The 16,757-nt window shown below is 38.0% G+C and overlaps 1 protein-coding gene across 2 annotated transcripts in view; it reads left to right on the top strand.

The window, feature by feature from the left end:
• Positions 1-11,504: 11,504 nt before the first annotated feature.
• LOC115219788 (coronin-2B) overlaps positions 11,505-16,757 on the top strand; it is a 128,978-nt gene continuing 123,725 nt past the window's right edge. The window contains exon 1 of one of the 2 annotated variants that reach the window (XM_036509767.1): positions 11,505-11,671. Coding sequence is in view for 1 of the 2 variants with exons in the window: in XM_036509769.1 (XP_036365662.1) it covers positions 11,669-11,671 (3 nt within the window). In the remaining variant the exon portion in view is untranslated. The remainder of the gene's footprint in view (positions 11,672-16,757) is intronic. The other variant, XM_036509769.1, reaches the window with a different exon arrangement.

Here is a 16,757-nt window from a genome sequence, read left to right as displayed (position 1 = left end):
ACTTGTCTGTCAGGAACCAATCAAACAGTTTGAGCTGTGATCTACTGACATGAAATTCCCCAGAATATACACAGAAAAATTCTCTGTTTATCAATCAATATTATTTTTCGCACATTCTGCCCACTGCTAGCAAAGTTACATATGAAATTTGTATGTGTGAAAATTGATTAAAAATCAATATTGATTTTTCTGATTTTTTTTTATGCAGTCTTGATAATGATGATTATGATTGTGGTGGTGATACCAATGAAAATATTAGTGTGCACCTACCACCACCACCACCACACCACCACCACCACCACCACCACCACTACTACTACTACTACTACTACTACTACTACTACTACTACTACTGCTGCTGCTGCTGCTGCTGCTGCTGCTGCTGCTTCAATTTAAGGGTGATGTTTATTGCTGATATAGCTAAGTTGTGCAAGGTAAAAAAAAACAAACCAAAAGACTTAACTGTGCAATTCCTGCAAAACAGGAATTGGCCATTTAACATCTCAGCAACGTAATTCTCAGAATTGATTTTTTTTTCTCGTGGAACCTGAAAAGTGCAGAAATTGTATTTTTGCATTGATCATCACCAAATAAAATTTATATATATTTTCAGAATGAATCTGTGGCTTTATAGCAAATTCTTCAAGCAAATCTTTGAGACAAAAGTTCTATTTTCAGAAGTGTCTCTTGGTTTGTTTACTAATCTTTAATTGTATTCCATTATTGTAAAACAATTGAAAAAGCAAATGCTCTCAATTGAAGAACCTAAAAAGAAACATCCAATTTGGCAGGCTGCTGTAGCATCTGAATTTGGGTCTTTTAGCTTCAAGGTCGACTTTGCTTTTCATCCTTTCGGGGTTGATAAATTAAGTACCTATTTCTTTACTACCCACAAGGGACTAAACACAGAGAGGACAAATAAGGACAGACAAATGGATTAAGTCGATTACATCGACCCCAGTGCGTAACTGGTACTTAATTTATCAAACCCGAAAGGATGAAAGGCAAAGTCGACCTCGGCAGAATTTGAACTCAGACTGTAACAGCAGAAGAAATATGGCTGCGCATTTCACCCGGCATTCTAACATTTCTGCCAGCTTGCCACCTTATATAAATTAAGTACCAGTTATGCACTGGGGGTCAATGTAAACTCGCCACCTTACATAAATTATGTACCAGTTACACACTGGGGTCGATATAATCGACTTAATCCGTTTGTTTGTCCCCTCTGTGTTTATCCCCTTGTAGGCAATAAAGAAGTAAGATTTCTATATTTCATTTTAGAACCTCATTACCAAACATAAGAATCATTGATATTTTAATTTGTGGGTGGATAAAGGCCTGCAGCAAGATTATAATTGGCAAATTTTTGTTCTTATTTCAAATTGCTTCTACTACTTTGGTGAGACTGAGCTACTTGTGACTCTAATGGTCAACTCCTATGAAGTGATCTAAACTCTTAAAACTATTTATGAGGTCAAAGATGGCATTGGATGTTAGCCAATAGAAATATGGAAAAATTGGTTTTGAAAAAAAGAAAGCATTTAAATGAGGAATATAATGTGTGTGTGTGTGTGTGTAAGAGAGAGAGTGAGAATAGAGATGTAAGTATGTGTATGTTGCATGTGTGTGTGTGTGTGTGTGTGTGAGAGGGAGTAGAGAATTGAGAGATATTTAAGTTTTTGATTCAGTTCAGTTTCTTTCTCTCTATTTCTCTCTCTCTCTCTATCACTCCCTCTTTCTCTCTTTCTGTTATCATGTGAGTGTATGTGTCTGTGTGTATATCTATCTATCTATCTGTCTATCTATCTATCTATCTATCTATCTATCTATCTATCTATCTATCTATCTATCTATCTATCTATCTATCTATCTATCTATAGCTATCTATCTATCTATAGCTATCTATCTATCTATCCTATCTATCTATCTATCTATCTATCTATCTATCTATCTATCTATCTATCTATCTATCTATTTGTCTATCTATCTATCTGTCTATCTGTCTGTCTGTCTGTCTATCTATCTATCTATCTATATCTATCTATCTATCTATCTATCTATCTATCTATCTATCTACCTACCTACCTACCGATCTATGTATCTACCTACCTACTTAGCGATCTATCTATCTATCTATATCTATCTATAACACACACACACACATACAATATCTAAAAAGAAAGAAAGGTAAGAAAAGACCAGTGTTTCTTTGCAAAAAAGAATGAAACCATCCCTGGTTTATCTCTGATGGCGTCTGATAAGAAATTGAACTCAACTCATATAAACTTACAAAACTCTGAAGCAGAAAACTAAAGCAGTTCATGACTTGATTGTTTGTTGGTGTTGTTTCTGATATTTGCTGTATAAATGTCAGTTTATATTGTTTGTCAATACATGTTTGGTTGATCTGCTAGAAATAGCAAACAAATCTCCTTCAAATTACAGTCTGTACTCTTCAAACTAGGAAGATTACATTTGGTAATATGATCCTAGATACTCATGAAAAGATTGGGTGGTCACAACTGGAATGTCTTTGATCAAAAAATATGTTCAATCAGGGCAGATTTAAGATTAGCCAGGCACTCCTGTTGGTTTGTGGGTTCAAATGTCATCAAATAGCATTTGATTTGATGCCGTCAGCAAGGTCAGTTGGCCAAATGGGTTAAAGAGGTTATTGAAAGGAAAGTAGGTTGGAATGAGATCTGGAGGTGAAGCACATCACAACCGAGCTTCCTTCTTTGAGTCATCCATGAGGTACTGTGCCCCGCTTCTACAATCTGCTGAAATGAAAAATAGCAGACGATGACTTGTAGATGTAGAAAAATCGGCACACGAAAGCAATGGTGCTGGAAAGGATTTAGATGGAGACACAATGAGGTCCTCAAATTTTTCCATAGTGTCACTGAGAAGCAGATGGAAATGATCAATGACAGCAAAGAACTGCAGAAGGATGGCAGTGAATGGTTTCACACATTTATTTGTCAAGGACAAGATGGCCACCCAAAACAGAAGAAGAAAGCTTTGAACGATGAGAACTGCGCTGGAGTCTTTCTGGGTGTGAATGTCCCCTTCCAATACTAAGAAGGAAGAAGCCAGGTATGACAATATGATATGAAGGATATAAGATAACACCTTGCTGAATTAATTTCAAAGACAAATAAGATGCAGCTGAAGTGAGGAAAGACAAACGTTATGAGATGCTGCTGGAAGACTGTGCGGGTGTTGGTGGGAGTGCCATGCACTTGCCTTTAGAAGATGGATTTAGGGGTTTTATTGGAACCAGACTGAGACATCAGCAAGCAAACATCATCTTGAAGGAGATCCAGGCAACAGTTGAGAGAACCAACCATCGCACATAGCTGGAAAGGAACAATGAAACCTTGTTAGACAGGTGATGGATAGATTTGAGGTCGGGACCTGTTTACTTAAATGGCAAGTCTGAGCTGCTTGACTTCACAATTCAAATGGAGATGATGATCCCAGAGTGGATTTATGATCAAATAAATCATTGAATCCAACAGGGAGGGACCTCACATCCATGAGTGGGTTGGTGTGCAGTAAATCCATCAAAAGGAAGGTCCCAAAATGTTGTGCATTCTCTCCCGTTGATCCTTCAAACCTATTTCTTTACTACCCACAAGTTATAGTTAAGGGTGTCAACAGGAGAATCTCCAGCATATCCTCAAGCAAAGAGATCTTTGATGCAGCCAGCCCTTACTACATCCAAGCCCTGGCTGCCAGTGGGTTCAAGGATAGCATTAGTTACATGCCAGACCCTAACCCCCACCAAGCGAAATCACCACCAGAGAGTGCTGAAAGTGCTGTGGTTCATACTGCCCTTCTCTTTAAATGTTAGGACCAGAGTAGGTAAAAATCTTCCTTAGTTTAGTTGATAAACACTTGTCCCATGCTGATAAATTCAACAAAATATTTAATAGACATACCCTGAGAATATCCTTTAGCTGTGTACCTAGTGTAAAAGATTTTAGTAGGTAAGCCTACACCCAAGGCGTGTACAGATGGATACAGATTTATTCTATTTTATTAGCAGAAAACCAAATAGCTTTTCCAAAATAAATTCTTACAAGTAGAAGACAGAGTGGATGCTTTATTGATTTCCATGCAAATCACTGCTACCAGCAGTTACACCAGCACCAACACCACCACCGCCATCACTGCCCCCACCACCACCAGCACTGCCACCATCACCACCACCACCATCACCACCATCATTATTGTTCTTGTCCTACTCACTATCATCACCATCACCATCATCACCAACACCATTAATTTTATGTTTATTTCTTGCATGGTTGAACAAGTTTTCTATTCATCCCCCCCCCCTGTCACTTTTTACATCCTTTTTCTGTTTGCTCTGCTATTTTTGTCAATGTCGTTATTGCAAATAAACATCGAACCAGATGTGGAAGCCAAGGTGTCATATTTGTGTCGGTCAATTTTGAACAAGAAGTGTTACGTGTCTGGCTCAATGGCCGTTTTGATTAGATTTCAATTTTTGGTTCTTCACTCAGGAATCTTTGTCTAAACTGCAGAACCACTGGAATCTGGTATTCATATTTCTTTCTCTACTTTCAACTACCAACTTTTTGTTGGATCTTATCCTACAAATGGTTATATCACCTTAATGAAACAATAGTTAAATTGCATTCAAACCTCATCTTATCACCTTTAAAAAAGAAGGATACATTAGCTGCTGAAGCTCTGTTTGGGATAAAACAACAACAAAATCTAAAATAAATGGAAAGGTCATAACTGGAACTGTTTTGATCATAATTGATTATGTTTGACTTAAGACAAACAATTTACAATTAGGTAACATGTAATAATTAACTTTTGGCATCTTTTCACCCAGATTTCAATCTTCATTTCGCTTATCTTCCAAAACAAATACAGCCATATTATCTTAAGTTTTTTTTTGGTACAAATAATTTTGAGATTTATATTCATCACAGCCAACCCCAAAGAGAAACCCCAAAGAAGAAACCAGAGAGATAAAAGTCAAGCGTAAAAGGATTCAAGCTTAAAATTTAGGATATTTTTTTTTGCTGCAACATCTTACGATTTTGTTCATTGAAACATTGCTTATGTGGGTCAGAGATTTGTATCATATCTCTCTATATATAAACGGCAAAATATGTGTGTGTGTGTGTGCATGTCCTTTATACAAATCCACAATTTTTCAGTTAGAGGGCTCGCACTTTCTATGGTTGTTCAAAATCGTCCAAGGGTGGTCATGCACATCTTTACATTTCCCCAGTCATCCCACAAAGCCATTCAAAAATCAATAGAAGTAACTTTTTTGTGAATTTTCTATCCAAAACCCAATCAAAATGCCTGAAACTTGATACGCCAATTGAATGCCAGCTAGCTGTATGTGATTGGTTGGAGATTTGGACAGTACTCGCGTACTGCCCAAGGAACCATGCTCTGGGATTGAACCAGAAGTTATGTGGTGCTAGAGCAAATTCCTTAACCACACACACATACACACATACAAACACAAAGTTTTCCACTTATTATCTAAAAGAAGAGAATCTCCCTCTCTGTCCCTCAAAAACATTTGCTTTTATTTATCTACAGTCTGTTGCCAGTTTGGAAAATTCTATGTATTATCATATAAACCATTTTTTAACATGGCAATAACCAGAATAATTCTGGAAGAGTTGAAGGAGAATCTATAGAACTTCTCTTTTGATCTTATCTTTCCCTTGCCACTGCTATTTTCCCAACAAAAATCCTTGTCAAAATGAATTTCCTTTTGATTTCTTTATTTCATTTTTTCATGGTGGGAGTTTTCCATGGATTCCATTATCACAAATTTACTGGACTGTATAGATAAGACAGTACCGACTTCAATTCTTTGTTGAATAATTTTGTTTGTAAAAGGGTATCGAACGTTGAACAAGTCATTAAAACAATGATCAGAAAGCCATTTGATCCTCTGTAGCCTTTTCTAGCTTCATGTCCTCTTTCTCCTTAATGGTGTTAACCCTTTCGTTACTGTATTTATTTTGAGATGCTCAGTGTTTCTCTGAATTATTTTAGATATAACAAAGAATTTTGTAAGATAACTTAGTTATCATTAAGCAAGTGTTAGGAACATAAATTGTGACAAAGGATTGGTGGAAGGTTTTAATTCAAAACTTATGAAAACAAGACATTTGTACTCAGAGCCAGAGCCGGGTTGGTAATGAAAGGGCTAAGAAACAAAAAGTATTCTAGCTAATTACTTTAATTAAACAAGAGCATATTTTACACAACCATTTATTTATAATCTGAGGCTTTTATTCAATCCCACCCAGTATGAACCTCGTTTGTGCCTTCTATCATAAACTTACTAATTAAGGGGACGACTTATATAATGAAGTCATATTGGACTTTTGTACACATCATTTGTCCCTTTCGAATCTCTTCTCCCACAACATATTCTCCTAGTACCCCCACCTCCTATATTCCCTCCTCCTTCGTCTCTCATTCTAATCTCATGAACTTACCCACCCACCCTCTCCAATTCCTGGTCCACTTCATTTTATACACTGCCTTTTCACTTGGGGACACAGCCCCCTCCACCACCTTTGCTCCTTCTCCTCTCTCTTTCTCTTTCCCTGAGGAAGCCATGTTCCTCTCCTTATGCAAGGCACCTTTACTTTCCCTCAATACTCCTCCCCCCACCTCCAGGGGAGATGTCTTGTCATGCAAGTTACTTTGTGACTTCACTGCTTGCCTGTGCCATGTCAAAAAGCACAATCTGTAAAACGGTTGGTGTTTGGAAGGACATCCAGCTGTAGAAACCATGCGAGAACAGATACTGGAACTCAGTGCAGTCTTCTGACTTGCCAGTTCCTGTTGAACTGTCCAACAGTTGAAATGGTTAGATTTGGGTCTCAAAAATTGTCTCAGCATCTTTCTAAGCTCTGCTGAATATTTGGTGGGATTGTTTCCCACTTCTACTCTCTCTTTACTCTTACTCTTTACTCTTTTACTTGTTTCAGTCATTTGACTGCGGCCATGCTGGAGCACCGCCTTTAGTCAAGCAAATCGACCCCGGGACTTATTCTTTGTAAGCCCAGTACTTATTCTATCGGTCTCTTTTGCCGAACCGCTAAGTGACGGGAACGTAAACACACCAGCATCGGTTGTCAAGCAATGCTAGGGGGACAAACACAGACAAACAAACACACACACACCACACACACACACACACACACACACACACACATATATATATATATATATATATATATATATATATATATACGACAGGCTTCTTTCAGTTTCCGTCTACCAAATCCACTCACAAGGCATTGGTCGGCCCGGGGCTATAGCAGAAGACACTTGCCCAAGATGCCACGCAGTGGGACTGAACCCGGAACCATGTGGTTGGTTAGCAAGCTACTTACCACACAGCCACTCCTCCGCCTATAAAACATAATTTGTATTCATAAATGTCACGCATTTATTTGTTAGTCTAAATATTTATTGAAAATAGGCATTTTGTGAGATGTGTTGCAGCTTACCCGGTCTTCTCCTTACATTCTTAGTTTTCACTTTACATAGTTTTGTGATATGTTAATCAGAAATGAAGTAAAACAATTGGAAGATGCATGCTGCTTCGGTTGTATTATTGATTTTATTTTTCCTTTCTCTCTCTTGTAACTCTTGAGGTTCTTCAATTCAGTAGAAGAAGGAAACAACTCAAAATAATGGTAGATAAAAATGCAAATCATCCACCATCTTTTATTTCACAATCTTCACTGAAAACCACTCTACTTGATGGAATGCGAATTTTTTAAGGTATGACAATACCTAAAATACATAATAAAGTTTAAAAAAAGAAAAAACGAAAGTGGAGGTGGCTTTGCAACTTTTTTGGAAAACACTATTGATGAAGGAAGATACACAACATAGCAAATTTTGAATGTAAACAAGTCAGGCTTGTTTTGGAAACAAATGGCCAAATAATGTCAAATTTCTTTAGCTCTGCCTTTGCCACCCGTGCAAAAACCAAGCAGCCAACCAAACGAAACAACCTGGAACAAAGTTTAAGACGAATAAAGATTTTATGATTCTTGTACTTTGTGGTAGAAATTATTCGAATCACTGGTTGTTTGTTTATCATTCTAAGACATCTTTTGGTTTGTATGGCAATCAAATAAAGAAGGGTAGATTAGTGTCCTGTCACACACACACAAACACACACACATACACACACACACACAAACACACACACACACACCACACACACACACACACACACACATATAAATTCACATCACATGGAGAAATGCCAATCGTTATGTTTCAAATAAAATTCATTAGAAAGAAACCTTCTTTTAATTATAAACGAACTTATCTTAATTTACCAACTTTACAAAAATAAAGTATTTTTTCTCTGGCAAAGTTCCTAAAGTTCTCAAGGTCAAGACTTGTACTTGGTACCGAGTGGCATTTTTATCCTGCTGGTCACTGGGGGAAGATATTCTTTGATAAAGGAATTGTCTGAATGGGTGTTTAGGAATTGGTTCTTATCTTCTGTTTAGAGTTGGTTGGATCCATTCAAAGCAGCTTTGTTGAATGTTAGAACCAACATCACCAGAGAGATTTTATTTATTTATTTTGATATAACAAATAATGATTTAGGTAGTACAAAACCTGAACAAGAAACTAGCGTTTATAAACAAGAACTCCAGCCATCTGCTCAATATTAAAAAACAAAAACAATAGTAATAGTAGGAAAACATCATCATCATCATCATCGTTTAACGTCTGCTTTCCATGCTAGCATGGGTTGGACGATTTTGACTGAGGGCTGGCGAACCAGATGGCTGCACCAGGCTCCAATCTTGATTTGGCAGAGTTTCTACAGCTTGATGCCCTTCCTAATGCCAACCACTCCGAGAGTGTAGTGGGTGCTTTTTACGTGCTGCCAGCACGGGGCCAATCAGGCGGTACTGGCAACAACCTCGCTCGAATCCTTTTACGCATGCCACCAGCACAGGTGCCAGTAAGGCGACATTGGTAACGATCACGCCCGAATGGTGCCCTTTTATGTGCCACTGGCAAAGAAGCCAGTTGGCTGCTCTAGCAACAATCACGCTTGGATGGTGCTCTTGGCACCCTACTAGCACGGGGCACAAGTGCCAGTAAGATGACGCTGGTAACGATCACACTCGAATGGTGCCCTTTTATGTGCCACTGGCACGGAAGCCAGTTAGCCGCTCTGTCAACGATTACGCTCCTATGGTTCTCTTTGCACCCCGCTAGTATGGATGCCAGTCATCGAATGTGATTTTGATTTCACTTGCCTCAACAGGTCTTCACAAGCAGAGTTTAGTGTCCAAGGAAGGAAAAGGTACGCATAAGCGGGTTGGTTACGCTCCTGGCATGGGCCACAGGTTATGGTCTCATTTGGCTTGCCGGGTCTTCGCAAGCACAGCATATTCAATGCGAATATAAAATCAATTGAAACTAAACAGTTTCAAGTATCAGCAAGAAACATCTTTCTGTCAGTCAAACGAGTTATTTACACAGTCATGATGCCAGTAAAGGACTGAATGTGAAAGGAAGCCGATTTGGTCAATGAAGAAGACCCAAGGAAGGCATTTGCCACTGATGAAGCAGTTTTCCTTCATCTAACAACTGAAGATTGCTTTCTCATGTCCTCCTTGTAGTTATATTGAACTAAAGTTATCTTCCAAAAAGATGTGTATAATTATGGACAACTGCTTTGAAACCTCCAGCTTCTTTATATCCAGATTACAAATTTACATTTATACCAGTAATAATCGGGGCACTTTTTAATAATAATAATAATAATAAATGCCCTGATGCAGTACCAGACAGTGGCTCTCATGGCTCCTGATCTTAACTGATTGGAAGTGTTATCATGTACATTGTTTTGTCTTGGTATAAAAGATGGGCTACAGCGAATATTCTGCTCAATACCACAGATTTGCTTGTCAGTTGTTTGACCTTAATCAGTTGAGCATGTCCCTTAGTGGCTGATGATATGTGCATCTCTGATCACGAGCAGAAGTAGTGGGGGAGCATCATAGCCGTGTGTTGAAAGGAATTCTTGGAGGTTTGGATAATTCACCTTTAGAAACATGGGTGGTTCGTTCAACATCCTTAAACAATCCTTATTCAGGGACCTTTTGAGCGGGATGGGCTACTCGACCAGAAGAAAATTCTAACTGGGCCCCACCTGCAAGGTCATGCACTGTTTATCTTGATATGAGATCACCATATCGCGCACATATGGTTGTGATGCATGTGCCTAGTGTATCCTTATCAGACGGGTAGTCATGATGGGTATACTGGGCTTCGTATATTTTACCCCAGTGTCACTTTGATGGCATGCACTGCTCTCTCACTCAACAATAATAATAATAATAATTTAGAAGTAATAAGGTCAGGTTTGTGTAGGATGAAAGATTGCAAAGATAAAGCACTATACAAGAAATTGAAAGCGAATGAAACTGAAAATAGGTGGGTAAAGAAAAGAATGCATGGTCAATTTCATAAAGATTCCCAGACCGGGTGTTGTGAGTGTTTATTGAACGAAAACATCTAAAGCTCCACGACGCTTCGGCAGTGGGGGTGGATGGTCAACCCTGCTGTACTCTTTCACCACAACTTTCTCTCACTCTTTCTTCCTGTTTCTCCTTGTACCTGTATTTCAAAAAAGGACCAGCCTTGTCACAAACTGTGTCACGCTGAATCTCCCCGAGAGCTACGTTAAGGGTACACGTGTCTGTGAAGTGCTCAGTCATTTACATGTTAATTTCTCGAGCAGGCTGTTCCGTTTATCAGATCAACTGGAACCGCCGTCGTCGTCGTAACTGACAGCGTGCCACGAATGTATATATATACACACATAGATACACATGCATACACACACACACTACTTTGGGTTGTATGAGATAACTCATCGAGAAATAGCATCAATTAAAGAGGGTAAGAGGAATGAGTTGTAGGCGACCGCATGGTATGCACAGCAAACGAAAAAGTATATCAAGAGTTGATATTAAAATAACAGTCGATCAAATGATATAGCACTCAATCATATCTGAGACGACAGAGCCTCACAGCTGAGATGATGCAAGGTAGGATGGCCGGGTATAAACGAGCTTACAACCGCAGACCCCTGTCAGCGTGTATGGCTTCTCAACATGCCAATGGTCGAGGGTTTCGTGAAACTGAAATGCTTTCGTTTTAAATTTTGACTCCAATATATTTTAAATGTAATTTTGCTGCAAGAAAATAAACATATCGGGGACAGAATAATTTTTCCCTCCATTCTTTGCAGATGTAAAAAAAATAAAATTGAATAAAAAGTTTAAAAGCATCTCTTTGGTTAAGGGAGTTATTTGCTGACTGTCAGAGCAGCAGAGCTAGGGAGCCTCTAGACAGCTTTGTGAAAGCAGCTGCAAGTCTATTGTCAGCTTGTAATATTAATTGTAATCGTATGCGTGCGTATGACAATTGCTAGTGTCACCACCGTCGCTTTTTGAAAAATCCTGCTCAGCGCCCTGGTCCGCCCCAGCCGTGTCACATGGCCACGAAAGCCGCCACCCTTTTCTCTCATCACATGACTTGTTCTGACATCGGAATCATCATCATGTTGACTCGTTTACAACATTAAATGGTAAGTGAACACTTTACAAATGACAATTCACTCGGCTTTTCAACTATCGCTCCAAAGTTACATCTTCACATGCATATATGCATATATATATATATGTGTGTGTGTATGTGTGTGTGTGTGTATATGTATGTATGTATGTATGTATGTATGTATGTATGTATGTATGTATGTATGTATGTATGTATGTATGTATGTATGTATATATGTATGTATTTATGTATGTAATATATATATATATATATATATATATATGTATGTATTATATATATATAACATACATATATATATATATTCTTTATTCATTAATCAAAAGCGGTTTCTCCGTTAATTATTATTCTCTTATATTTGTCTCCTTTTTTCTTCTCTCTCTCTCTCTCTCTCTCCTCCTCATCTTTTCTAGTTGAACTGATTTTGTTTTCGTTAAACAAAACCTTCTCTGCTGTAAAATCTTTTTAACCCGACAACGTGCGTTTCCTCCCTTCCTCTTTCTCTCTTATATTTCACCGTGTTTATATATCTATGTCAGGCCATTCAATACTTTGCCCCAGGTTGCATGGAGACATTCTCTTTATCTACTTATTTTGTTTTAATGTTTTCCTTTGGCAAAGACCTAATGACATTTCGACCGGGCTCTGCTAGGATTCTAACCCACACATCTTTTCTTTCTTTCTCTCTCTCTCTCTGTTCCTGTCATACAACGAATACATCTGTAAATTCCTCGATCATATTTTATACACTGTCACAGTCTCATATAACCCGGTTTCACGTTGTTTTCTTTCATAGTTTTTCTTTTTATAGGTTTTAAACTTTAATTAAGCATTTGGTCATTTCAGAGACCAGTGTCGATGTGGCAAAATCCACACCATTGCCCCATATAACACGTTATTTTGTCTTTTCTGTCTTAAATACACGTATTTCTCATCCAACCAAAATATTGATCAGTCTTTCTCAGAAGCAAGGAAGCAAAGAAAAAGGGAAAATGTAAAAAGGAAAGTAAAGAAAGAAGACTTTTTACACTCTTAATATCAATAGATTTCTTTTATTCGTCTTTTTGTCTGTTTTCACATGTCGGTTCCCTCGTTTACAAACCCTCTCCTTTTCTCCCACAATATCCAAGTCACCACAAACCACAACGATCTTTGAATTCATTCCTTTCACCCTTTTGCTACAAGTTCTTATTTAATCTCCATATTAGTGTTTCTTTAGCTCTAGGTCAGTCCTGATCAAGTAAACATATGATCAGAAACAATCCACCCGTGACTCTCCCATTTGCAAAGCATCGCAGACCACGTTAAACTACGTGTCATTAAGACAACGGAGTGGGGGTGATTTGAAGGCAGTTTGGCTGCCATTTTTAGCAGTTTGTGTGGCCACGTAGTTGGCTCCTCTACAAACCAGTGAGTTTTCCCAACCACCAGGAAGCATTTAATATTTCTGTATAAACGAGTTTTTATATTTCGACATTGTTTGATTTTTTTTACCTGTTTTCATTAAGTAAACCTGTCTAATCAGTAAATCCCATAAAACGATTAATCAACAGAGCAGAGAAATCTCTCTTTTTTAAACTCTAATTTGCTCTTTCTCTCGTGTATTTATTTTTGTTTTACTCGAGATCAGCCCTGTAAAGGCAGACGTGATCAAAAGCGTTCCATCGGTGACCATCCGTCTTATATATTAGGGTCCACAACCCAGTGCCCCACTGCCCTTTTCTCCCCACAAACTACAAGAATTTGGCTGCCATTCCTGGCAATGCGAACGATCCACAGAGATATCCTTTATATTATTGTAATTGTTGAGTCCTAAATCGATCCTGGTGGAGTAGACTTATGGAGTAGTCTACCTCGGACTACATTATCCAATTAGTCCTTTTTAACGATGGGAGGCTATGTTAAAGAAATTTGGTTGCTATTTCTAGCAGGCTGAGCTACTATGTAGAGGGTTCCTCGTTCGAGGAGTTATATATTGACTGTTATTAGTAATGTTGTTTAACCCCAAATCAATGATCGAGCAGGCCTATTGTCAAACGTATTCCAGCCGTGACCATTCCATCTCTTTATATATCTGGAACTACAGTGTCCAATGTGTCCTTCATTTTTTTAAGACGGTAGTATGTAATTTGAAGGAATTTGGCTGCTATTTCTAGCAAGTCGAGTGACTGCGTTGAGGGTCCCTCGTTTGCTTACATACATATGTGTGTGTGTGTGTGTGTGTGTATATCGTTGTTACTGTCATAGTTTAGCCACAGGTCAGTTTCTGATGGAACAGATCTATGACCCAACCGTGACCACCCTGTTTTTGTGTTCTCTAGGTCTTCATTGTGCAGCGTGTTCTTGCTTTCAGACGGTAAGATATGCGATTTGAGGGCAGTTGGCAGCTATTTCTAGCAGGTCAAGTGACTGCATAGAGGTTACCCGCTTTGCAACTAAGGTTTCACATCTTGTGTTCTTCACAAACTGTGAAACCACGTAAATGTCGAATTCTAACACACACACACACACACACCACGCACACACACACACACACACACACACCACACACACCACACACACACACACACACTTCTAGTTATGTCTGCATGCTCATTTTTTTTTTATCAGTTTGAAATTTCACTTTTAATATCATAAACACGTTTGTTTATAATGTTCTTTGAATTTTCAAAGTTTCCGAACTCAGATGGTGGTGGTAGTGATTTTTTTGGTACCTTATATCCCCGCCCTCGTCGATCGAGCATTGGTCAGTCAAAGACATTCTATTTGTTACCATCCGTCTGTTCCAGAGGTATAGAAGGACTCTATAATATGTGTTCTTTTGTTAAATAAAACGCTAAGGTGCGATTTGAAGTCGTTTTGACTGTTATTTCTAGAATCTCTAGCGAGCATGTAAAGGTTCTCCCGTTGATTTCTTATATGTGTTTGCTAGCTAATTCGTATGAATCTGGACTCTTTGGAAAGTATTTTGACTGCTTTAAAGGGCCTCAGTTAACAATTATGATGAGAATTTCAAAATGAAACGCCTGAATTTAAAGTTAATGATGACAACTTCGTTTATGTACAGAACAGAACAGTGTGTGTGTGTATGTGTGTGTTGTGTGTGTGTTAAAACCTGAACTCATTCTGATATCAATGTTTTTTCCCAATTCAATCAGAATTGATGTTTCCGCTTTCTCATTCCCCCCCCCCGAGCTTTATACACTACAATTCCAGCCACCTCTGTTCTCCGATCTTTTCGGTTTGAACGGCAGTTTTTAAAAATAATTTCTTTGTAACTAAACACTTTTAAACTTCGTATACTGGTAGAATGTGTTTATAAAACATCTTTTCCTCTTGGCTTTATTGAGAAAATTCTATAGTTTGTAAGATATTTGTTGTTTTTTTTTCTTCAATTTCTGCAATTTCAACCAATCAATGACTTCTATTGAGGCGAACACATTCTGTGCCGTATGAATATGTCCCTCGTTTAAAAACAGATTGGGTTTATTTACATTTGTGAAGAAAAAAAAGATACCCCTCCCCCTAACCCTAACCCTAAAACAGATTGAAATGCAATAGATCGATACTAGGGTCATAATTATGGGTGACAATTTCATATGACACTGCTAGAAAAAACTGCCGTTTAAACCGAAAAGATCCCTGCTCTCTCCTCTCAATATTTGTTTCCTTTCCTAATTCATTATTATTATTATTATTATTATTATTATTATTTTTTTTTACAAGATTGAATGGTCTACCCGCCTTCTCTAGTCACCCGACTACTCGTCATTTTTGGTTCAGATACCCTGTTTCCTCTTCATTTCTTCCTGGATTTCGTCTTTAGGGTTTCTGAGTTGTGGAATGAGATGCACCGTGTTTTATATATCAAATTGCTTTCAAGAAACCTAAAACATTTTCTTTTCTTGATCATATGTGGAGGCGCAATGGCCCAGTGGTTAGGGCAATGGACTTGCGGTCAGATGATCGTGGTTTTGATTCCCCGACTGGGCCTTGTGTGTGTTTATTGAGCGAAAACACTTAAAAAAAAGCTCCATGAGTCTCCGGCAGGGGCTGGTGGCGACCCCAGTTGTACAAAAAAAGAATGGCAGTGCCCCAGCATGGCCACAGTTTGTGAACTGAAACTGGATGAAATGAAATGATATATGCGTGTGTGTGTGTGTGTGATAATGGTGGACTGTTAAAGAGAGGAAATTAGAGAGTCCAAGCCATGGATATTAAAACTTTTTGAAGAGTGTGAATAGAATTTTCCAAACAAGTGTGTAAATAACAAAAAAATAAAATAAAAACGAATAACTGAATGTCATTGTTCACCAGCCTTGAGTCAGGAAACCTTCCTATAAAGCCTCTACTTTTACAGGAAGAAAATGAGGAACTGTACCAAATTGCAAAAATTGTGTAAGCTATCCTGATATTAAAAGGTTAAGAGGAAAATGTCTATTATGTAAATGGGCGACTTGAAATAGCCAAATAACCTCTATGGTGAACAATATGGTGTGTACTTTGATATAATCCAGTTTGTTTAAGTTGGCTAATGGCCTGACGACCCTTTTTTTTTCCATTATGAGAGATGTAACCAGTTGAGTTCATTTTATGTTTAATCATGAACAGCATTGCTGGTGATTCAATTACCGGATGCTGCAGTGTGTCATCACTTGGATTATAGTAATTACTCTATGGCTAAGATACTTCACTAAGAGGATCTTTACGGTTTGACCGGCAGTTTTTTAAAATAATTTCCACATAACTAAACACTTTTAAACTTTGTATACTGGTAGATTGTGTTTATAAAACATCTTTTTCTCTTAGCTTTATTGAGAAAATTCTATAGTTTGTAAGATATTTGTTGTTTTTTTTCTTCAATTTCTGCAATTTCAACCAATCAATGACATCTATTGAGGTGAAAACATTCTGTGCCGCATGAATATGTCCCTCGTTTAAGAAACAGATTGGGTTTATTTACATTTCTGAAGAAAAAAAGATACCCTTCCCCCCACCTCTAACCCTAACTAACCCTAATTCAAACCCTAACCCTAAAACAGATTGAAATGCAATAGATCGATACTAGGGTCATAATTATGGATGACAATTTCATATGA

The sequence above is a fragment of the Octopus sinensis genome, linkage group LG15 (assembly GCF_006345805.1).
Source record: "Octopus sinensis linkage group LG15, ASM634580v1, whole genome shotgun sequence".
NCBI classification, from domain to species: domain Eukaryota; kingdom Metazoa; phylum Mollusca; class Cephalopoda; order Octopoda; family Octopodidae; genus Octopus; species Octopus sinensis.
This window is presented reverse-complemented; position numbering and strand designations above follow the sequence as displayed.